This window comes from Patiria miniata, unplaced genomic scaffold (genome assembly GCF_015706575.1).
Source record: "Patiria miniata isolate m_02_andy unplaced genomic scaffold, ASM1570657v1 HiC_scaffold_8, whole genome shotgun sequence".
Lineage (NCBI taxonomy): Eukaryota > Metazoa > Echinodermata > Asteroidea > Valvatida > Asterinidae > Patiria > Patiria miniata.
In genome coordinates this window covers 5601971-5626874 of record NW_024037075.1, presented here as the reverse complement: position 1 = coordinate 5626874, position 24904 = coordinate 5601971, and the positions used below count along the sequence as shown (strand labels likewise).

At 38.1% G+C, this 24904-nt stretch overlaps 1 protein-coding gene across 1 annotated transcript; it reads right to left on the bottom strand.

Moving 5' to 3' along the window:
• Nucleotides 1–11414: 11414 nt before the first annotated feature.
• LOC119719686 lies at nucleotides 11415–18337 on the bottom strand. The gene is made up of 6 exons (XM_038189181.1): nucleotides 18328–18337; nucleotides 17825–18088; nucleotides 15614–15715; nucleotides 14424–14516; nucleotides 12884–13141; nucleotides 11415–11668 (listed from the first exon to the last, which is right to left on the bottom strand). Exons 1-6 carry the CDS (start codon nucleotides 18335–18337, stop codon nucleotides 11415–11417), a joined length of 981 nt encoding a protein of 326 aa, XP_038045109.1.
• Nucleotides 18338–24904: the final 6567 nt, after the last annotated feature.

Sequence of the window (24904 nt, the reverse complement as noted above, 5' to 3'; positions counted from 1 at the left end):
CTCAAAAGGAATATCTGCGTTAGTGTTTGGGGAAAAGTCATTTTTTGGCCACGTTTTGATAAAAATGTAAGGCTTCCTCTTGTTTTTTTTAATAATTTTAGCCAAAAAATGAAATTTCTTAAAACTTGCAGGAAAGATGCCTTAGGTTACCCTTAAGACACTCCAATTTGATTTGGAAACAGATATGTTTTTGAAAAGTAAATTTGGCTGAAAATTTGGGGAAAAAAACACTCAAAATTCTGTTTAATTTACATGAATTTCCTCCCCCCAAAACGGACGATTTTTGCCTAGTTCTACCAAAATTTGGATGTTTGAATATTAGTTCGCTTTCCACGCATTTCAAGCGGAATTTCTGCGTTGTTTGGAGAAAAGTCATTTTTTTTGCCAAATTTGGATAAAAATTGTATTTTTTTCAATTTGAGCCAAAAAAAATGAAATTTCTTGAAACTTGCCAGAAAGATGCCCAAGGTAACCCTGAACACATTCCAATGCAATTTGGGAACAGATGTGCCTTTGAAAAGTAAATTTGGCTGAAAATTTGGGGTAAAAACACTCCAAATTCCGTTTTATTTACATGTATTCCCCCCCCCCCCAAAAAAAAACCCCGGATGATTTTTGCCTAGGTGTGCCAAAATTTGGATGTTTGAATATTGATTCATGCTCCACGCATCTCATGAAGAATTTCTGCGTTGTTTGGAGAAAAGTCATTTTTTGGCCAAATTTTGATAAAAATGTAAAGCTAACCCCTTGTGTTTTTATTTTATTTTTATTTTAGCCAAAAATAACATATCTTGAAACTTGCAGAAAAGATGCCCATGGTAACCCTGAACACATTCCAATGCAATTTTGGAACTGATGTGCCTTTGAAAAATTTGGGGTAAAACATTCAAAATTCTGTTTTAATTACATATATTTTCTTGACTAGGTCTGCCAAAATTTGGGTGTTTGAATAGAAATTCATGCTGCACGCGTCTCAAAAGGAATTTCTGAGTTATTTGGAGAAAATTCATTTTTGGGGCCAAATTAGGATAAAAATGTAAGGCTAACCCCTTGTTTTTGTTTTCCAATTTTAGCCAAAAAAAGTAAAATTTCTTCAAACTTGCAGGTAAGATGCCTACGGTAACCCTGAACACAGTCCAATTCGATTTGGGAACAGATATGCCTTTGAAAAGTAAATTTGGCTGAAAATGTTGGGTAAAAACACTCCAAATTCCGTTTTATTTACATGTATTCCCCCCCCCCCCAAAAAAAAAACCGGATGATTTTTGCCTAGGTCTGCCAAAATTTGGGTGTTTGAATATTGATTCATGCTCCACGCGTCTCAAGTGGAATTTCTGCGTTGTTTGGAGAAAATTCATTTTTTGGCCAAATTTTGATTAAAAAAACCCTTGGTTTTTTTTTCAATTCTAGCCAAAAAATGAAATTTCTTGAAACTTGCAGAAAAGATGCCCAAGGTAACCATGAACACATTCCAATTCGATTGGGGAACAGATGTTCCTTTGAAAAGTAAATTTGGCCGATAATTTGGGCAAAAAAAGTCAAAATTATTATTTCCTTCCCCCAAAACGGACGAATTTTGCCTAGTTCTGCCAAACTTTGGGTGTTTGAATATTGATTCATGCTCCACGCGTCTCAAGTTGAATTGCTGCGTTGTTTGGAGAAAAGTCATTTTTTGGCCAATTTTTTATAAAACTGTAAGGCTAACCCCTAGGTTTTTTTTCAATTTGAGCCCAAAAAACCCGAAATTTCTTGAAACTTGCAGAAAAGATGGCTAAGGTAACCCTGAACACATTCCAATGCAATTTGGGAACAGATGTATCTTTGAAAAGTAAATTTGGCTTAAAATTTGGGGTAAAAACACTCAAATTCTGTTTTAGTTACATGTAGGCTATTTCCTCCCCCAAAACGGACGATTTTTGCCTAGATCTGCCAAAATTTGGGTGTTTGAATATTAATTCATGCTCCGCGCCTTTAAAGAGGAATTTCTGCGTTGTTTAGAGAAAAGTCATTTTTGGCCAAATTTGGATAAAAATGTAAGGCTAACCCCTTGTTTTTTTTTGGTTTTTTTTCAATTTTAGCCAAAAAATTAAATTTCTTGAAACTTGCAGAAAAGATGCCCAAGGTAACCCTCAACACATTCCAATGCAATTTTGGAACTGATGTGCCTTTGCAAAATAAATTTGGCTGAAAATTTGGGGTAAAGACACTCAAAATTCTGTTTTATTTACATGTATTTCCTCCCCCAAAACGGATGATTTTTGCCTAGTTCTGCCAAAATTTGGGTGTTTGAATATTGATTCATGCTCCACGCGTCTCAAGTGGAATTGCTGCGGTGTTTGGAGAAAAATCTTTTTTTTTGCCAAATTTTGAAAAAAATGTAAGGCTCACCCCTTGGTTTTTTTTTTTCAATTTGAGCCAAAAAAAAGAAGAAATGTCTTGAAACTTGCCGGAAAGATTGATGACGAAAGGTGGGAGGAGCTGGCCACTGACCGAGTCAGGTGGAGACAGGAGGTACGAGGTGGACTTGCGAGATCGGAGGCTAAGAAGACTCAGGCTGCCGAGGACAAGCGCGCTCGCAGAAAGAACAGCCGGCAGGCTGCCCCTCAGGACACCCCCTTCAGGTGCACCGTGTGCGGCAGAGACTGTCACTCACGTATCGGCCTTTATAGCCAAAGTAGGCGATGTTCCAGCACAAGCTGATGATGTAGTCTCTACCTTCCAGGCGCAGATCCATGGTCTCACGAGATCGAAGGATGCGACAACGACGATTTCCTCCCCCCAAAACGGATGATTTTTGCCCAGGTGTGCCAAAATTTGGGTGTTTGATTATTGATTCATACTACACGCATATCAAGAAGAATTTCTGCGTTGTTTGGAGAAAAGTCATTGATTTTTGCCCAGGTGTGCCAAACTTTGGGTGTTTGAATATTGATTCATGCCCCACGCATCTCAAGAGGAATTTCTGCGTTGTTTGGAGAAAAGGCATTTTTTGGCCAGATTTTGATAAAAATGTAAGGCTAACCCCTTGTGTTTTTTTTCATTTTTTTTCTTCAAATTTTGGCCAAAAAAAGAAAATTTCTTGAAACTTGCAAAATAGATGCCTCAGGTAACCCTAAACACATTCCAATGCAATTTTGGAACAGATGTGCCTTTGAAAATAAAATTGGCTGAAAATTAGGGGTAAAAACACTCAAAATTCTGTTTACATGTATTTCCTCCCCCAAAACGGATGATTTTTGCCTAGGTCTACCAAAATTTGGGTGTTTGAATATTGATTCATGCTCCACGCGTCTCAAGTGGAATTTCTGCGTTGTTTGGAGAAAAGTCCTTTTTTGGGGCCAAATTTTGATAAAAATGTAAGGCAAACCCCTTGTTTTTTTTTCAATTTTAGCCAAAAAGTGAAATTTCTTGAAACTTGCAGAAAAGATGCTTAAAGTAACCATGAACACATTCCAATTCGATTTGGGAACAGATGTATCTTTGAAAAGTAAATTTGGCTGAAAGTTTGAGGTAAAAACACTCAAAATTCTGTTGTATTTACATGTAGACTATTTCCTCCCCAAAAACGGATGATCTAGAGGTAGGTACCGCTGGAGGCGACAATCAAAAGTCGCCCCTAGAGGTAGGTACCGCTAGAGGCGACCATCAAAAGTCGCCCCTAGAGGTAGGTACCGCTGGAGGCGACAATCAAAAGTCGCCCCTAGAGGTAGGTACCGCTGGAGGCGACAATCAAAAGTCGCCCCTAGAGGTAGGTACCGCTGGAGGCGACAATCAAAAGTCGCCCCTAGAGGAAGGTACCGCTAGAGGCGACAATCAAAAGTCGCCCCTAGAGGTAGGTACCGCTGGAGGCGACAATCAAAAGTAGCCCCTAGAGGAAGGTGACGCTAGAGGCGACCATCAAAAGTCGCCCCTAGAGGTAGGTACCGCTGGAGGCGACAATCAAAAGTCGCCCCTAGAGGTAGGTACCGCTAGAGGCGACAATCAATAGTCGCCCCTAGAAAAGTAAATTTGGCGGATAATTTGGGCAATAATTTGGGTAAAAAAGTCAAAATGATAATTTCTTATTTAGTGTCTTTCCTTCCCCCAAAACGGACGATTTTTGCCTAGTTCTTCCAAAATTTGGGTGTTTGAATATTGATTCATGCTCCACGCATCTAAAGTGGAATTTCTGCGTTGTTTGGAGAAAAGTCATTTTTTGGGCCAAATTTTGATAAAAATGTAAAGCTAACCCCTTGTTTTTTTTTCAATTTGAGCCAAAAAATGAAATTTATTGAAACTTGCAGAAAAGATGCCTAAGGTAACCATGAACACATTCCAATTCGATTGGGGAACAGATGTGCCTTTGAAAAGTAAATTTGGCCGATAATTTGGGGAAAAAAAAGTCAAAATTATTATTTCTTATTTACTGACTTTCCTTCCCCAAAACGGCCGATTTTTGCCTAGTTCTGCCAAAATTTGGGTGTTTGAATATTGATTCATGCTCCACGCGTCTCAAGTGGAATTCCTGCGTTGTTTGAAGAAAAGTCATTTTTTGGCCAAATTTTGATAAAAATGTAAGGCTAACCCCTTGTTTTTTCCCTCGATTTTAGCCAAAAAATGAAATGTCTTGAAACTTGCAGAAAAGATGGCAAAGGTAACCCTGAACACATTCCAATGCAATTTGGGAACAGATGTGTCTTTGAAAAGTAAATTTGGCTGAAAATTTGGGGTAAAAACACTCACAATTCTGTTTTATTTACATGTAGGGTATTTCCTCCCTCCCCGCTCCCCACAAAACGGATGATTTTGGCCGAGATCTGCCAAAATTTGGGTGTTTGAATATTGATTCATGCTCCACGCCTCTCAAGAGGAATTTCTGCGTTGTTTGGAGAAAAGTCATTTTTGGCTTAATTTTGATAAAAATGTAAGGCTAACCCCTTGGGTTTTTTTTCAAATTGAGCCAAAAAATGAAATTTCTTGAAACTTGCAGAAAAGATGGCAAAGGTAACCCTGAACACATTCCAATGCAATTTGGGAACAGATGTATCTTTGAAAAGTAAATTTGGCGGATAATTTGGGCGATAATTTGGGTAAAAAAGTCAAAATTATAATTTCTTATTTAGTGTCTTTCCTTCCCCCAAAATGGACGATTTTTGCCTAGTTTTGCCAAAATTTGGGTGTTTGAATATTGATTCATGCTCCACGCATCTCAAGAGGAATTTCTGCGTTGTTTGGAGAAAAGTCATTTTTTGGGCCAAATTTTGATAAAAATGTAAAGCTAACCCCTTGGTTTTTTTTTAATTGGAGCCAAAAAAATGAAATTTCTTGAAACTTGCAGAAAAAATGCCTAAGGTAACCATGAACACATTCCAATTCGATTGGGGAACAGATGTGCCTTTGAAAAGTAAATTTGGCCGATAATTTGGGGAAAAAAAAGTCAAAATTATTATTTCTTATTTACTGACTTTCCTTCCCCAAAACGGCCGATTTTTGCCTAGTTCTGCCAAAATTTGGGTGTTTGAATATTGATTCATGCTCCACGCGTCTCAAGTGGAATTCCTGCGTTGTTTGGAGAAAAGTCATTTTTTGGCCAAGTTTTGATAAAAATGTAAGGCTAACCCCTTGTTTTTTCCCTCGATTTTAGCCAAAAAATGAAATGTCTTGAAACTTGCAGAAAAGATGGCAAAGGTAACCCTGAACACATTCCAATGCAATTTGGGAACAGACGTGTCTTTGAAAAGTAAATTTGGCTGAAAATTTGGGGTAAAAACACTCAAAATTATGTTTTATTTACATGGAGGCTATTTCCTCCCCCCAAAAAGGATGATTTTGGCCGAGATCTGCCAAAATTTGGGTGTTTGAATATTGATTCATGCTCCACGCCTCTCAAGAGGATTTTCTGCGTTGTTTGGAGAAAAGTCATTTTTGGCCAAATTTTGATAAAAATGCAAGGCTAACCCCTTGTTTTTTTTTCAATTTTAGCCAAAAAATTGAAATTTCTTGAAACTTGCAGAAAAGATGAAAAGGTAACCCTGAACACATTTCAATGTAATTCGGGAACAGATGTATCTTTGAAAAGTAAATTTGGCTGTAAATTCGGGGTAAAAACACTCAAATTCTGTTTTATTTAAATGTAGGCTATTTCCTCCCCCCAAAACGGATGATTTTGGCCTAGATCTGCCAAAATTTGGGTGTTTGAATATTAATTCATGCTCCACGCGTCTCAAGTGGAATTTCTGCGTTGTTTGGAGAAAAGTCATTTTTTGGCCAAGTTTTGATAAAATTGTAAGGCTAACCCCCTTTTTTTTTTTCTCAATTTTAGCCCAAAACGAAATTTCTTGAAACTTGCAGAAAAGATGGCAAAGATAACCCTGAACACATTCCAATTCGATTTAGGAACAGATGTATCTTTGAAAAGTAAATTTGGCTGAAAGTTTGGGGTAAAAACGCTCAAAATTCTGTTGTATTTACATGTAGGCTATTTCCTCCCCAAAAACGGATGATCTTTGCCTAAATCTGCCAAAATTTGAGTGTTTGAATATTAATTCATGCTCCACGCCCCTCAAGAGGAATTTCTGCGTTGTTTGGAGAAAAGTCATTTTTGGCCAAATTTTGATAAAAATGTAAGGCTAACCCCTTGTTTTTTCCCCGAATTTTAGCCAAAAAAAAAAATTCTTGAAACTTGCAGGTAAGATGCCTAAGGTAACCCTGAACACACTTCAATTCGATTGGGGAACAGATGTGCCTTTGAAAAGTAAATTTGGCCGATAATTTTGGCAAAAAAAGTCAAAATTATTATTTCTTATTTACTGACTTTCCTTCCCCCAAAGCGGACGATATTTGCCTCGTTCTGCCAAAATTTGGGTGTTTGAATATTGATTCATGCTCCACGCCTCTTAAGAGGAATTTCTGCGTTGTTACGAGAAAAGTCATTTTTGGCCAAATTTGGATAAAAATGTAAGGCTATAAACCCCCCCCCTTTTTTTTCCTTCAATTTGAGCCAAAAAATGAAATTTCTTGAAACTTGCAGAAAAGATGCCTAAGGTAACCATGAACACATTCCAATTCGATTTTGGAACAGATGTGCCTTTGAAAAGTAAATTTGGCGGATAATTTGGGCGATAATTTGGGTAAAAAAGTCAAAATTATAATTTCTTATTTACTGTCTTTCCTTCCCCCAAAACGGACGATTTTTGCCTAGTTTTGCCAAAATTTGGGTGTTTGAATATTGATTCATGCTCCACGCCTCTCAAGAGGATTTTCTGCGTTGTTTGGAGAAAAGTCATTTTTGGCCAAATTTTGATAAAAATGCAAGGCTAACCCCTTGTTTTTTTTTCAATTTTAGCCAAAAAATTGAAATTTCTTGAAACTTGCAGAAAAGATGAAAAGGTAACCCTGAACACATTTCAATGTAATTCGGGAACAGATGTATCTTTGAAAAGTAAATTTGGCTGTAAATTCGGGGTAAAAACACTCAAATTCTGTTTTATTTAAATGTAGGCTATTTCCTCCCCCCAAAACGGATGATTTTGGCCTAGATCTGCCAAAATTTGGGTGTTTGAATATTAATTCATGCTCCACGCGTCTCAAGTGGAATTTCTGCGTTGTTTGGAGAAAAGTCATTTTTTGGCCAAGTTTTGATAAAATTGTAAGGCTAACCCCCTTTTTTTTTTTCTCAATTTTAGCCCAAAACGAAATTTCTTGAAACTTGCAGAAAAGATGGCAAAGATAACCCTGAACACATTCCAATTCGATTTAGGAACAGATGTATCTTTGAAAAGTAAATTTGGCTGAAAGTTTGGGGTAAAAACGCTCAAAATTCTGTTGTATTTACATGTAGGCTATTTCCTCCCCAAAAACGGATGATCTTTGCCTAAATCTGCCAAAATTTGAGTGTTTGAATATTAATTCATGCTCCACGCCCCTCAAGAGGAATTTCTGCGTTGTTTGGAGAAAAGTCATTTTTGGCCAAATTTTGATAAAAATGTAAGGCTAACCCCTTGTTTTTTCCCCGAATTTTAGCCAAAAAAAAAAATTCTTGAAACTTGCAGGTAAGATGCCTAAGGTAACCCTGAACACACTTCAATTCGATTGGGGAACAGATGTGCCTTTGAAAAGTAAATTTGGCCGATAATTTTGGCAAAAAAAGTCAAAATTATTATTTCTTATTTACTGACTTTCCTTCCCCCAAAGCGGACGATATTTGCCTCGTTCTGCCAAAATTTGGGTGTTTGAATATTGATTCATGCTCCACGCCTCTTAAGAGGAATTTCTGCGTTGTTACGAGAAAAGTCATTTTTGGCCAAATTTGGATAAAAATGTAAGGCTATAAACCCCCCCCCCCCTTTTTTTTCCTTCAATTTGAGCCAAAAAATGAAATTTCTTGAAACTTGCAGAAAAGATGCCTAAGGTAACCATGAACACATTCCAATTCGATTTTGGAACAGATGTGCCTTTGAAAAGTAAATTTGGCGGATAATTTGGGCGATAATTTGGGTAAAAAAGTCAAAATTATAATTTCTTATTTACTGTCTTTCCTTCCCCCAAAACGGACGATTTTTGCCTAGTTTTGCCAAAATTTGGGTGTTTGAATATTGATTCATGCTCCACGCATCTCAAGTGGAATTTCTGCGTTGTTTGGAGAAAAGTCATTTTTTGGGCCAAATTTGGATAAAAATATAAGGCTAACCCCTTGGTTTTTTTTTTTTCAATTTGAGCCAAAAAATTTAATTTCTTGAAACTTGCAGAAAAGATGCCTAAAGGTAACCCTGAACACATTCCAATTCGATTCGGGAACATATAGAAAACACAGTTTGCTTTAAAAGAAAGACTGGGGACCAGCTTAAAAAAAAAAAAAAAAAAAATGGCCCTATTTCCGGCCGGGTTTTTTTTTTTTTTTTTGGCCCCTCCTTATGTCGATAACAAGTAGAGATTGACTCTCCTGTTTTGCGGTTTAAACGTGTATTTCATTTTGTCTTTTAATTCTAATCCCCATATCAAAACTCAATCCATTTTTGACATTCACACAATGCATAAGATGATAGAGTTCTTATTCGTTTTACTCCAGACACAATAACAAACTCTAATGGAATTAAAATCAATACAAAGACAAGATGATGATAAATAAAATATCAGTATATAAAACAAACCTGAAATGGATTGGTGGTTGAACACTAAAATTTACAGTATTAGAACTTAAAAAAGCGTTAAGACCACAAATGAAATTGATATTGAGTTTTTACAATCAAACCTCAATACTAAGAACACCTAAGGCCAAAAAAAAGTATCCGGTTTCTGGTCTGGAGCTTGCCCAAAAAGTGGTGCGGCTACGTTTTTTTGCTTCAAATGTCGGCTGACGACTGCAAATGGTGCCCGACTAAACTTAGTGCAAATATTATGGGAGACCAGAGAGGCCACATAAAGCTTATTCTCGATCATAACCCCATCTAAAAACACGTTAAAATTGTGCAGCAGCAGGATTCTAGTCAAACCAGTGAGTTTGGCGGTTTTGAGAGATCATCTTTCATTGAAAAAAAACCTTTTTCATTTTGCCGACGCGCATGGCTACGGCGACGCGCGCGCATACCAGAAACCGGAGACTTTTTTTTTTGGCCTAAGATCATATAGTGATTCCTAGTTATGTTTTTCTGAAGATAATATTGCTCATTTGTAGAGATGGTAAACTCTCTAACCAAATTTTTCCGACACTCATGAATATTAAACTTATTTTACTATTTGGTGAATATTTACTTTCATAACGCAACCATTAATATCTCAAAGTGCTTCCTACATAATTTTACCAAGCCTTGAAGACACTCAATTGAAAAACAAACAAACAAAACAACAGAAGTAACTACAAAAGCATTGTAACTCAAGAGTTTGGGAATCAAGTTAAAGCACATTGAACTTTTCACGTGATGCGTTTGGAATAAAACGACCCCTGAATAAGATTTCAAACAAAAATTTCAATTGTTACAGCCAGTGAGCTGGATGTGGTGACATATCACAATATGGTCATTCAGTTGACGAGCTAATCGAGATAAATGCACCCTTGAATTTCTCTTCAATTACAACAAAAGAATTAAAACGCGTATTATAGGCATATTTACACAAACAAAAATAAGGCATGGCTTCCGCAATATTAAAAAAAATAGGTATAGGCCTTCACATCAAAAGAAGTAGCACTTAATGATGAAGCGACAGGGGGGGGGGGGATCCCCCTACCCCACCCCACCAAAAAACAGCAGCCTCGGTTTCATTACTACATTGGTGTGACTATAGGGTGAGTCAAAAAGAAAGTGACCTGGATTAATGATTTTTTTTTCTTAAAAATCAATCAAATGTGATACCCCAATGGTCTTAATATATAAATTATGAATGTTTGTGAGTGCAATGGTAAGAATAATTTCATGAGGTGACAGATGAAATGTTCCATTCCACGAGGCGAAACCACGAGGCTTCGCCTCGTGGAATGGAACATTTCATCTGTCACCGAATGAAATTATTCTTTCCATTGCACGAACGTGAAACATTCATTATTTGTTTTATATAACACCTGAATAAATCCTTGCCATCTGATTGGTTGACTTTTAATAGCCAATGTATTCAGGTTAACGACTGTTTAAAAGTTCGACAAGTTCATCATATTTATATTAATGCAAACTGTTCAACAGGTTGAGAACAATCATATTCAATTATCTCGATTTAAAACAACGCCACCACCGGCAGCAGTGACACCGTGCAATGGAAGTTCTATTCACCGCGCGTTGGTATGAATAATTCATTGACATGTGATCAACGATCCACCAATCAGATGACGGGGATTTATTCAGGTGTTGTATAAAAGAGAATGAGCTTTACTCATCTGAAGAAAAACAAAGTGCTGAAATTGATTCATGCTATCAAGAAGTAAATGCATGTTTTACTAAAAGAACCTATTTTTATAGCTGTCCATGGAATGTCATTGGAAGCTACTGAGCCGAGTGAGAATTACAGCTGACACACACGCATTCAAATACTAAGGGGATTTTAATCATTTGAGTCAAGACTGAAACATTATTTTTACTGTTAGATCTTGTGTTTTGAATATGAAGTCAACATTGATGGCGATTTTGGTTTATTTTCATGCGCGAGTTTTCGTTCGTTCATGGATGTGCGAAAATGTCCATGTTTTATTGTATGTAATGGGTAGTCATCAGTTTGTCATCAGTGGAGGTCAGTTTCAATTTTGAGATATTTTTGTTATTATTAAAATACACATTACTTGGAAATCGAGTTTGCAAATTACGAGAAATGTTCATAGTTACTAGTGGGCGAGCGAAATGTGTTTTAAATATTTTTCTAACTCTGATCAGTCATTTTCTATTCCACTCACTCTGTAAATCTAAATATTTTCTTCAACCTTAATTAAAGGCCCTATCTTGTTGTATTTAAAATTAGTACTGTCGCACGTAGATGTTAAAGTCGGTGTTTGAAGTCATCTCGATATCCTCCGATGTTTGGCTGTAGAGGTGACACTGGCCCAGGACTGCTGCGAACTCGAAGGACAAACAACTGGCATGTTTCAGACAGTAGAGGGCGCATCGAGTGAGAGATGACGCCCTCTTTGTCGACAGGGGGTCAGGGTTAACAATGGAGCCTCCCTCGTACCACTTCCTAAAGTAGGCCAAGTTTGTATCAACGGCAGGTTCTGAGGGGGAAAAAAGCGGTGTGGTCGAATAAAAATCGGATGGTACCCGTACGGTGATAATAATTTGCCAGATTTGCACCAATGATGTGCATCGGGTCGGGCTGACCAGGCCAAACCGACCCGAAACATTAGAGATATAAACCGGATCCGAACCGAAACCGATCTTAACTCCCTCAAACCGACCCGACCCAATCCGACAAAAAATAAGGTAAAACCGACCCGAACCGAAAACAATTATTTTATTGAACAATATTATATTAATATGAATATTATTGAACAAACGCATAGTATCACGCGGTATCATAAAAACTATTACAATATATCTATTTCACTGTCAGTCCTGATCCGACTGGAGAAATTAATACCTTGGGAACATGATAGTGCGCTCGGTGGCAACACCACACCATGGGCTGCGGTCACAGTGTCTGTCAGTAATATTGCATCACCTAAATTTCTCACTGTTTGGGTTTATTTCGGTTTATTTCAGTTTTTTTCAAAAAATGGCTAAACCGACCCGACCCGACCCGAAAATGAAAATGCGAAACCGACCCGACCCGACTGAAAAGATGAACAAACCGACCCGACCCGACCCGAAGTCGGTTTCGGGTCGGGTCAGTTTCGGTTTCGGGTCGGGTTTGCACATCATTAATTTGCACCTGGCAGCATCAAGTGAATCACTTTTTTGTCGGGGAGATTCAAATACAAAACAGACCCGCCCACTGTGCACGTGGCAAAACACACGTGCCCCTCTCCTCTCTCCCCTCTCCACACTGCACTGTGTTTGAGAATATGCGCACGTCGTCTTCATGTGCACACATGCTGGACTTTAGTGTGCGCATGTCGGACATCATTCACGGCTGTGATTGGTCCATTCATGATGGGCGTGGCTTAATAATTGATTGGTCTAGCTTGCCCTACCATGCGAACCCCGTACCAACATGATCAACAAAATACATACGAAGTATGTTACACCAATGGTCATTGATAGTTCATTGCCAATTCAGATTTCATCAAATGAACAGTGCACACTGCCTTGACCAATTAGACCACGTCAGGTGTGGCCGCAGTCAAACTCGGGTCAAACTCAGTCACAAGCAATGGGAGAAAATGTAAACCAATTATGGGCGGAGATTACAGAATAATCAAGACATACCGACAAATACACGGACAAACAGACAGACGAAGTCTAAAATGGATAAAAATGTTTGTTCATACCGGTGGCACATTCCTCAGCCGTGTACACCTCGACTTCCACCTCGGCAATCTTTAGAGTAGGGGCGGTGACGCCGGGCTGGGATGGGTCGATGTCCAGGGTGATGTAGCGGGCATTCCGCGGTACGTCGCACGGGAACTTGCTCACCGCGCCCGGGGTGGACTGCGCTGCTGTGCCCGGTAAGCCGCACGGTTGGTTGTTGGTGTAGTTGGGGCTGAGCCCGGCGCGAATGACCGTGCCAAGGAAACACGGCTGTGGGCCTTCAAGGTCAAAAAGTGGGAAACAAAATGAAATAACGCAAGAAAAAAAAATTGGTAAGGAATAAGCTGCTCTCTACAAGTCTTTGTTTTGTTAGGAAGAGGAGATGGAAAAATAATACCTCCTTTTATTTACCAAAAACTGTTCTTGAAATGTTCATATTCCGGATGCTGCAATAACATTTATGCAGGGATGTAAGCGGTCTCCGACATTTTGCCTGAAATTCAAGATAAGTACACAGTCGTATATTTTGCCGATATACAGGATGAGTAAAAAAAAGCGGAACCCAAACCCCCAAAAATGTATTTCATATTTAAAAAAAATATGTAGCACCAAAAATTATGACTGGAAAGCAAATTTCAAAAGCTACTTGTAGATGAAAAAAATACTGAAACTGCTCAATCTGTTCAAAGAATACCACCATTTAAACGCATTGACCCTAAAACCTGTCTCGTCAAAAAAAAATCAATTTATTGTGTGTTTTGACTGTTGGAACAACGAAGAAAATGACACGGAATACTTGTTTCAACAACTGTCACCAACTGTAGCACACAATATTTTGATTAACAACCCTGGCAAACAATATAGGATTTACAAAATCTACTTTTTTATAAGACGGGCCTTCAAAAGGACTTTTTTGCATATTGTTCACGTTTAAACTAAGATTTCATCGCTGGTGATGTCTGAAGACAATTGTCACGACGATTGTTGAAATGCATTTTTTGGACGAGACAGGTTTTAGGGTCATTGTGTTTAAATGGTGATACTTTTTTGACCGGATTGACCAATTTCAGTAATTTTTTCATCCAAAGGAAGCTTATGAAATTGGCATTCCAGTCATAATTTTTGGTGCTAAATATTTTTGTTAAATATGAAATATAATTTTGGGGGTTTGGGTTCCGCTTTTTTTTTTACTCACCCTGTATGTTAAATACTAACAGTTTGAGAAAGCCTAACATCACCCAATTAAATAATAACAGTTTGAGAAAGCCTAACATCACCCAATTGATTTAAAGCCTGAATTTGCATTTGCAGCCCTGTGTGACAGAATTTCAAGTTGGCGTTGAAGCTGATGGCCACAGTGCTGTCTTTTGTTGAGAGGTTTAACAAAAACCAAAGGTCCTTAATTCATACAATGGCCTAGCACTGAGCTCCTCGTTTTCAATAATGTGAAATTTGTGCGAAACGCATTGCCAAGATGGCTGCCATCCAAATTGCAAAAATAAGTTGGGGGGGGGGGGACCCCTTGCAATGATTGTGAGCTGAAAGTAGTATTATGCTTACCGCAGCCTGAGTCGCGTAGCGTGATGGTCACCCGTCCCATGCAAACCTCCTCTTGCAGATCAACTCTCAACACAGGATGTGGGTCACCACCTCCTATGATCAGAGTAAAAGTACCATTCTGTTTGCTCAACAGGTTTTTCCTTTGCTTTATTTGGGAGTCGGTTTTGGTCCAATTATAGGTACTCCTTGCACGAAGGATTATTTTCAATTACCTTGAAACATACCTACCGATTTAACGAGAAATCCTTGCTCATACAAAGTGAAGATAGGGCCAGGGGTGAGATTATCAATTTTTACCAAAAAAAAGTCTGAAAATTGATGAAAGGTCTGAAAGATGCATATCGTTGATTCAAAGATTCAAAGAGTCTGATTTCAGCCAAAGGTCTGAAAAAAAATCTGATGCCTGGAAAGGACTGGCACCAAATACCATCTGAAGTATTTCCACCTGAAACAATGTTGAAGGTGGTTTAAGAAAATGTGCCCACGGGCAGTTTTTTTTTTTTACGTGCATTAGCAATTGAATCCAGATACGTGACCCCGAAAATGTACATACGTCGTCTGTGTTTTCTCAACAATATATCAACTTAGCTGATACTTTAACAGATAGTTGTTATGTTCCATTCTTAAGGTTTCAAGCAATTTCGTGGCTTAACGCGAAAAAAACAATGCACAAAAGGCAAATAATCCCAATATACCTTAAACGAATATCGCAAAAAAAAAATAACACTACAAAAAAAAAATTCTGCACACTTTTTAAAAACCATCTTTGATTCTTGTTTTCTTCCGAATGATACTATTTCAGGCAGAATAACTTCACAGGGTATTTTGGTGACAGCTCTATCTTTACTTTGAGCGGAGTCTTCCCATAAAATCAGTAGATTCCTCCGTGTCTTTTATTCAGGCTGAATTAAGAACACGTAGGAATAAATTATTCATGTATCCTAAAGATATTGAAAGAAAAAAACAATATCCTTCCAAGTTTTACGGCAAATTTACGCCATTTGGTTTTTCATGTACAGTGGAAAGAACATATGCTCTTATTCAACACGATAACCTATGTAGATATTGTGGGTAAAACAATGTTGACCTCTCCAAATTGATTACGAATGCGCATTAAAAATAGTCTGTCACTCAGTAAGACAAGGTATATTGCAAGTTTCATTCATAACGTTACAATGCCATGGTCTTACCGTTGTGAGCGATGGTCGCAAGATTACCGTCGACAGCGTTTCCCGCAAGAAAGCTGGTATGTGTAGTGCTCAGCCACGCTGGCTTACCAATGACAGAAAAAGCTGAAAAGATAAAAGCATTTCGATTGCCATACGGGGAGAGATTTTGTGAACACTTTTGTAATTGGGTAAGAATTGGGTATGACAATTTGGCCTTGAAGGACCGTAGCAGGTCATAAGCTGACCAAAAACTGTCTCAGGTCGTAAATCAGTAAAATATACCTGTAATCAGACAAAAGTCACTAATTCGTTTTATTTGTATATTTTTGGAAAGAGAAAAATATTGTAAACATTTAAATAAATGTGAATATTATATATCATTTTACTTCGTTAAAGTACTTTGAGCGTCATGTTCGAAACGGTTGAGTTATGCTTTTATTTCTGTAGGATTACACAACACAGTTTTCATCAGTTGCTATGTAACTTGTCTTCTGGAGTTGTCCTTAGTCGCGCATTGTTACTTGCGAAAATGCGCGCTATAAATCGTTATTATTACCGTTCAGCACTCCAGACTCAAGAACCATTGAGTTTCAAAAACATAGGCCGGGGAGCTAGACACGCAAATGTAAAAATATTCCCTATGGCGGCTGCTTTATTCAGCTAAAATTCTTGGTACGTTGTGTTTAAAAAAGTCAAACCCTCCCGCCTGTTTCCAAGATCTGCCCTTGTTTCAGACGGAGAGTTAAAAAGATGCAAAACAAAACAAAAAACCCTCACCTGTTAGCTGACACATAGCAAGCTGACAGCACATCACCTGCAACACCACAACCAAGATGTAAGCGTCCATTTCGCTGCGCACAGCTAGCTCCACAGACAAATGACTCCAGCTGCCGACAATTTCCAGACCTTACTAACTTGCAATTATCATCCGAACTGCAATCCACTTACACTCGTCAATCGATAATCCCCCCTCCCCTCCCTCCCCCGGAGTCAGCCATCGGTAAATAATTGCACACTACACATGCAAACACATGAACAATCGTGTTGTAGGCCTATTAATAATAATAAGAAAAAACGGTCCCTGTTAAATAGTTGATGTTTCATTCCATGCGCTAAACTTGAGCTTTAAAGGTAATGGCTCTTATTGCATATCCCATATGAGGGCTTACAATTTTAACTAGCTTCGGGCATCGCTCCACTGAGCTGTTTCATAATTTGTGTCCACTGGTGCTTCGTTTTCAACCCTCAAAGTGCAGCTTGCGGTATCTGGCATGGGGGAGGGGAGGGGCACTTAGGGGCATCACTGTCTGGAAGGGGAACCTTGTTCATTTTTTAAAATAAAAAGCCCGCATTGCATTTCCCAAATAATGAGTGGGGAACACAATAGGGGATAGAACACATAGGTCACAGGGAGTGCCTAATTGCCGGTTCTGTTCAGGTCAAGTAAAACATTCATTACGCATGAAGTTTAAGTCGTAGTATCTGGCCGTTTAAGGGACGTTAGTATCTGAGAAAACGGTTTGTTCTCAGCAATAGTCAGGTGTTAACCACCGTTACCTGACACTTGAGAATAGCAGCATACCAGGCTCCATGCTTTCACAGGATATTTCATACTATTATTTACTTACAATCGCCAAGTTGGATATGTCATAATATCTTGGCAGTTTCGTTTTTTTGAGTGTTTGCAAATGCCCTTTAAATTAAGAGCTGACTACAGAGCACGTATATGTGACAATTGTCAACTCGCCAACGCCAATCGATATCACAAACTCGACGGAACGCGGTGACATGATGTTTACTATGTTCAGAGGCGAGGTTGTATCAACATCAGCAAGCACGAGATAAAACAGCTAAGATTAAATACTCAAATCCATTGGAATAGTTTTTGTCATAAGCAGTGACGTAACTGGGGCAATTGCAGAGCACTTTGGTAGGGGACGTCCTCTTTTTCAGGGAGGTCCTCGATTTGAGGAGCTAGGTCCTCATTTTCGGGGGGAAGTACTCATTTTCAGGTGAGGTCTATCAGAAGTTTTTCTTAACACGATTAGAGAAGTAGGCCTAATAGTGGGAATTACACAGGCAGTTCAAAGGCGGAGGTCCTCATTTTCAACGGAGGTAATTTTGTAGGAGGTCCAATTTTTCAGGAGAGATCCTGATTTTTAGGGCAGGTTCTGTTGTTTAGGGGGAGTCCTCATTTTCAAAGTCCAAATTTCACGCAGCATCGGTTCTTACCTGACAAAGTGGTACATTCCACAGCCGTGTAGACCTCGACTTCAACTTCGGCGATCTTCAGCATGGGGTGGATAACTTCACGCAGTAACGGGTCGATGTCCAGGGTGACGTAGCGGGCAAGGTACGGTGCGTCACAGGGGAACTTGCTCACGGTGCCCGGGGCAGACTGCGCGGCTGTGCCCGGTAAGCCGCACGGTTGGTTCTCGTACAAGTTCAGGCTGAGCCCGGCTCGGATTACCGTGCCAGTGAAACACGGCAGGGTGCCTTCACAAACAAATTAATGTTAGAACACAAATAAATTGAATGAATAAATATATATTGACAAAAACCTCATTTGAATTGTATGTGGTTTGCCAAGGTTCACCAAGGGATATGTACACGTAAAGATGTATTGTTCGTACACTTCGACAAATCTGATTTAATTCCCCCAACGAATCTTCAATCTGTATGTTATATATTGCCCCTCCCCCCCAAAAAAAATGGATGGAATTTCCTTTGCATACTATAAAACATTTTTGTACTGATTTTTAAAGACAGTTACAAATAATTCACAGAATGTTCACTCATTCCCATCCCTTTAGCGTGGTGGACCAAATGGGAAATATTAATTGAGCGAGACAAGAACAAGTATTTTTGTGCTCTTACCGCAGTCTGTGTCGCGTATAGTGATGGTCACCCGTCCCAGGCATACCTCCTCTTGGAGGTCAACTCTCAACACAGGATGCGGGTCATCATCTCCTACGGTCCATAGAATAAAAGGTATATGGCACAGATTTCCATCAACATCGTGACTCGGAACCAAACGCATGTTTCATTTTATGCAATGCCTGAATGAATTCCTGTCATCGATAGGCCGTTGATCAAATGTCATTGACTTATTCGAACCAACCCACGGCACAGCCGCACCGAAAAAAAAATTATCAGGGGCGGATCCAGGAAGTTTTGCGGGGGGGGGGGGGGGGGGGGTTAAGGCCTGTCAGATTTTTTTTAAGCCCGATTGTTGCGGACAGGTGGAAAAATTATTTACGTAATGTAGCACTTTGTAACTGATGCACTTATGGTTGTAATCATTTTGTTTTTTGGTGTCAGAGCGAAGGGGGAGGGGGATTCCTTTTCTTTTGAAGCTTGTGAGACAAGTAATTTTTTCTTTTTTAGGAACAGATAATTTCCCCCAAAAAACATTTGGGAGTTTTAAAAGGTTTATATACTACAAATGCAATTCAAATTTTTAGACGATTGTTGAATAATATATGTGTTGAACATGACGACCATAAGTGAAATAAAAAAAAATTGATTTTAATAAAAGAAATTGATTTTAATAAATAAAAATCTAATTTCTTTGATTAAAAAACAATCGAAGGTCCTACCGCTATGGTCGCTTGATCACCGTCGACAGCTTTATCCGCAGTAAATGGGGCGGAATGGGTGGTCCTCAACCATGCCGGCTTATCAATGACAGAAACAGCTGAAAAGAGAGACGAGTGCCATTGAATAACATGGGCGAGGAAAGGGAGTTGCGAAAGATGCTTTTTTTGAATTTGAATTGTGAAGGAATGTTTTGCCTTGAAGATCTTTCAAGAAAAATCAATGAAAAAATTGACGAGTGTGATAATTTAACATGGGGAAGACATTTGCGGAAGACCATCTTTAATTGTGTAAGAAAAACTTTGTCTTGAGGAACCGCAGCTCATAAAGATGAACGAAAAATAAATACAATTGTCTTCATCGTGAATACACGGCCTATAGCACGACCAACTTGCATTGAAGATGCTCCCACCCCACCCCCTCATCCCGACAAAGTTTGCTCGACTAGCGACTACATGGCGGAAGAAAACAATTTCTTGAAAGCATGCACGGTTCTTGAAGTAATGCCATCGTAATTGTAGAATTGTGATTGAGAATAATTATGAGCCGTTTAAAACTGAGTCCTGATGTGATTTATTTAAAAAGTCAAACCCCTTAAAAAAAAAAGAGGTGAAATAGGTGAATTTTTTTTTTTTTAAAGAGGTGAAATACGCGAATTCAAACTAAAACCTTACCTGTTGCTGACACATAGCAAGTTGACAGAACTGCGACACAACAACCCTGATGTTAGCGTTCATTTCGCAGCGAAAAGCTCCACAGAACACAACTTCTGTGGTCCACACTTTTTAATCCAATGTAATACTGCATTTTTTGTTTAATATCCGAACTGCAGCAATCCAATTGCACACGTCGAGTGACTTTGGGAAGGGGGAGGTCCGTAGTTGTGAGGTCCTCGATTTAGGGTCCTCATTTTGTGAAGGGGGGGGGGGGGGGTAGTCTCGGTTCTCGACGCTCCTTGTGTTTTTTATTCAACGAGCGCACAATCAACCCGCCCAAAAACCATTATCACAAACCATCGCTGATAGAGGGCGCTATCACACACAGACCGCTATCAGCCTCGAACCGCTATCACAGGCGGGTTGATTGTACACTCATTGAATAAAAACACAAGGAGCGTCGAGAACCAAGACTGGGTGGGGGGGGGGGGGGGAGTCCCCATTTTGAGGGAGGTCCTCATTTTCGGGGGTATGTAGTCATCGTTTTCTGGGAATGTTATCATGTGTTTTCGAAATCTCTACTTCGCCTTCGGCTTCGGAATAGAAGGCCCCGGCTCTGTGCAGCTCAAACATTGGGACCGTTCTGTTTCAATATCAAATCCTAAATGAAAATGGAGCAAATCTTTGCAGTGTTCCTTTTCAGTCTTTCTTCGAAAGGATTTTGAATCTGAAGCCAAGCCACACACGAAGCCTAGGTTTCAAAAACCCCAAGAATATTTTCATTATTAATGAACGCAACATGAACTCCAAATGAACACAGCTTGTTTTACATTAAGTTTCATTGCTTTATTTTGTTATGTAATAGTTAAACACAGATTTTAATCATTCGGTTTCCTTACTTACAAAAATCATTTGTTTTATTTTCTGGTATATTTTGAGGCATTTTCTTTAAGCTAATACAAGATTTTACCTTAATTACATGTACACACTGTTTGTTAGGTATGTACCGAATAATTGTACCAATTTATAACCCTCTTATTTAAAAAAAAAAAAAATGTGTGTCATTGAGATGAGAAGGAGTGTTTTAAGATTACATGTATAACCAACTGTGTGTTTAGGGGGACTTTTATGGCTGAAACAGTTTGTGAAAATAACAAAACAAAAAACCTGTTCAAAAGAAACAGCTGAAATTGCAACTGAAAATAAAGGCCTGGTTCGACAACTAAGAAAGAGAACTTAAAAATAAATTAATACATAAATAAATATATTTCCCTGACATACATAATTTATTTCCAGCAGGTGGTAAAAAGGAAAAAAATACATTCTGTGAAGGTATGTTATGATGACTAGACTGAAATTCAATAACATAACATGACAAATAAGGAGCTGGACATATTATGAAGCTCACTGGACCATGTGTATTACCGTTTTTAATTTCTATTTAGTTAATTTTTTCTTTTACGAATGCGTATTATGTATGGAACATGAAACATAGGCCTACGCCTTCTAGTCACGGTTTCCTGGCATTGATACACACTATCATTGGGTTGGAATTGTGCAACCTTTCCGAGTGCAGACGAGCAAATAACTTATAAATGCCACAATTCGAACAACTCGATAGAAGAAAAAACCAACGAACTCATTCTCCGAGATGTTCAAGTCATACATCAAATTAAATCTTGCTTCACCCGCTCATACTTGGGGGGGGGGGGGGGGGGGGTTTAACTGATACTTTTTCGGTGATTAGTCCTGAAAAGTAAAATAATCATTCAAAAAGGAAAGAGAAAATTCATTTGGAATTGGAGGCTTAAAGACTAAATCCTTATATCGAGTCCGGGCTTTTTAATGGAATGGACTCGGTATACATTGTGCAACCTGACTCTGGTATGATGGGGAGTCAGGTTGGCGTAGCGGTACTTTCCTCGCCTTCCACCGCTGTGACCCGGGTTCGAATCCCGCCTAGGCCTACATGTGGATTTGGTTTTCAGTCCCTACCTGATTCCGTGGTTTTTCCCCCAGAATATTCTCCTGGGCTTTTCCTCCCACATCTAAATCTGAAATTTCACATTGTCTTCTCTAATACTGGGCCCCAGGGAAGACCAGTGGATTCCACTGAATGGACTAAAATATGAACTAAGAAACTAGAACGATGCAATGATAACTAAGGTGTGTACTAACGTCAGGAAATCCTTCAGAGTTCGGAAATATTCCAAGGTTATACTGTGTATATTTTGTGTATGCTACAATACATGAAAGGAACAACAGGTGGAGGAGTGGCCGGTTTTGTTTGTTTTGAGGACGATAATCGGTGGGAAATTTTCCAAAGTTGTGAGTCAAGTTACAAGTGAAATTAAGTTACAAGTTAAGTAACAGATGAATAATGACACTACAGGGATGCATTTCCTGTAGTTTCTTGAAATAGCTAGTTACATTTGAGACTGATTTGTGATCGTCTTGAAAACAAGTAACTCTGGAAGACAAACAAAAACACTTCAAGTCCCTCTTCCACTAGCGCTCGGACAAAGACCCACCCCCTGCATAAAACAATCGGGAATTTTGCATACTGAGCCCCGCCCCTTTTTTTGCATAGATAATGAGGAGCTGCATAGATAGTTAAATACTGTTGATAAATAAAAAAAAATCCTTTGGTGGTAATTTTCTTTCTACAGTATCGGCAAACTAGTCTAAAAACTATTATTATTTTTTTTTCTTTCTAAATCTACAATTCTACACTACTTTTAAGGTAATGGTTTTTCTTCTTTTTCTATAGCTAACTAGACAACTCTACTCTACAAGTACATTAAAAAGTGCATGGTTGATTCTGCTATCAAAATTTTCCCATTTTTGTTCTGCTTTCTTACACAATTTTCGACAGGATGGAATAGATGTTTTCAATTTGTAATGCTAAAATCGACCAGGATAAACCTTTAATATACTCATTATGATTTACAATTGATTTTTTTCCTGTAATTCGAGTATAAAACAATAAATCATAGTTTTAATTTCACATTAATCACACACGTTATATATACATAAATGAATTTATTATGTATGTACTACATTTTTCTTTTGCTGTATACCAAGGCACATTATAGTTTTGTGGTCAATAGACCATGCTGTGTGGCTGCTTTGCCTCAATGTGCGCACCCCTTTAAAACTTCGGCCAGCCTCTCATGAAATGCTAGACAGTTATCTCATTAAAGGGGACCACATTCTCCTGACTACATTCACACAGCAAGGTCTACGACTGACAAGTATCTGCTCATTCCTCATTGCACATCATCTCAACATCATTCGAGTCCCAACAACACAATTTTTCAATACATACACCGATTGGTTGTCTTAATCAGCATCAATCACATATCAATTTTATGTACAGTGGAAGTTGCTATAATTATATGATGTTAAAGGTGTCTACCCTATTTGGGGAGTAAATGTAATAGTAGGCCTATATGGAGGCTATGCAACTTTTTTTTCAATTGGAGCAGAAGTTTTTCTGTTTGATAACACATTGTTAGAACATGTTTTTAGTTCCTTCTAATGAACAGAGCAACTTCTGCAGGCAATTTCCGGTGTTTTTGGTATGTAACATTAAAAAAAAAATTAATTTGAATATTAGTTGAATTTCTGTTCTAAGCACTAAATACAATGATACACTGGTTCGGAAAATTTTACGGCACTGGGCGGTCCAAAAGGAACATCATAATAATTATAAGCAACTTCATGACAATATTTTGTAAGTTTTATTACAAGTTACTAAGAACACTTTTTTGTTTTTAATTTGGAAACAAACAAGGACGGAACGTTTCTTACAATAGTTTACAGACAATTTACTGATACATGAGAACCGTACTTGACAAATTGCAGTGAGTTTCACTAACGTTTTGTCTAACCTCGACAATCAATCCCCTTGGCTAATTTCTTTCTGAATTTTCACAGTTCTATCAGAATTTTCTTGTTTCTTTTTTAACACTAGCAATTTTCACTCTAGTATGTTTTTATTAGATTTTGCCACATTTTTCTTTTTTTTAATACGTCTTTATAAAAGGTAAATCACCATCTTTATTATTTTTTTTTTTCAAATACCTTTGATTTGACAAAATACTTGTGAAAACTTCATCTATATATGGTTAAAAATCCAAAATCCAAAACAAAACTCTAGCACAAAATGTGTTTATAATAAATGTACATGACAGGTCCTCTGTTTAAAAATGAACTTGATTTTGTGTTCTCTTTGCTTTATTTCGGTTATTAAAATCCAAACTTAATGTTTTATGGATATCCAATGATCTGTAGGCAATCGCTGGACTTTTATGATTTTTTTACATAGACTGATTATTGAGATGGACAAATTATTAATATCAGTAAGGTACCCATCAATATGTGCAGCCTAGTTTATCAATTAGTGTAGCTCAAGAATCATACTATAAAAAAAGAAGACTACTTCCTATTTTGACAATAAAATAATACCTGTCATTTTTTTCTACATTTCCATTGGGATACATTCACTATACAAACAAAAAAATGTCTCTGATTCCATGAACACAATTTCTGTAACTGTAATATTGTGAACTTAATGCGAATACTGAAATTTGAATTTAACAAAATATCCGCACTGAAAGACAAACATATGCAAAAGACTGATAAGCTATAATTATGTGCAGAACCATCCCCTAACAAAAGTCTCAAGCGTTCATCTACATGTAGTATTAACTAATGTGTTCCCTACATAGTATTCTCATCCATATTTTTAATATGGATGAGAATTGTACACATCTTTTGTCAAGATTCCTATGACGGTGCTGGATGTACTGAATATGTTATTTAAGTTTGACTACCATAATTGCTTGATTTATTTTACGCCATTTCCCCTGATAATGATCAATTCACTCCTGTAATGCTACAATTTTCTTATCTTGCATAAATACATTTTGCAAAAAAAAAAATCTTAATGTTTCTCCCCAAGTTGTAATATTTCTTTTCAAATCTGACTTTCAATTTAAACCAACGTTATAATCTATCCTAAATAGCGAAAGAATATATCACTTTTTCTTCAATA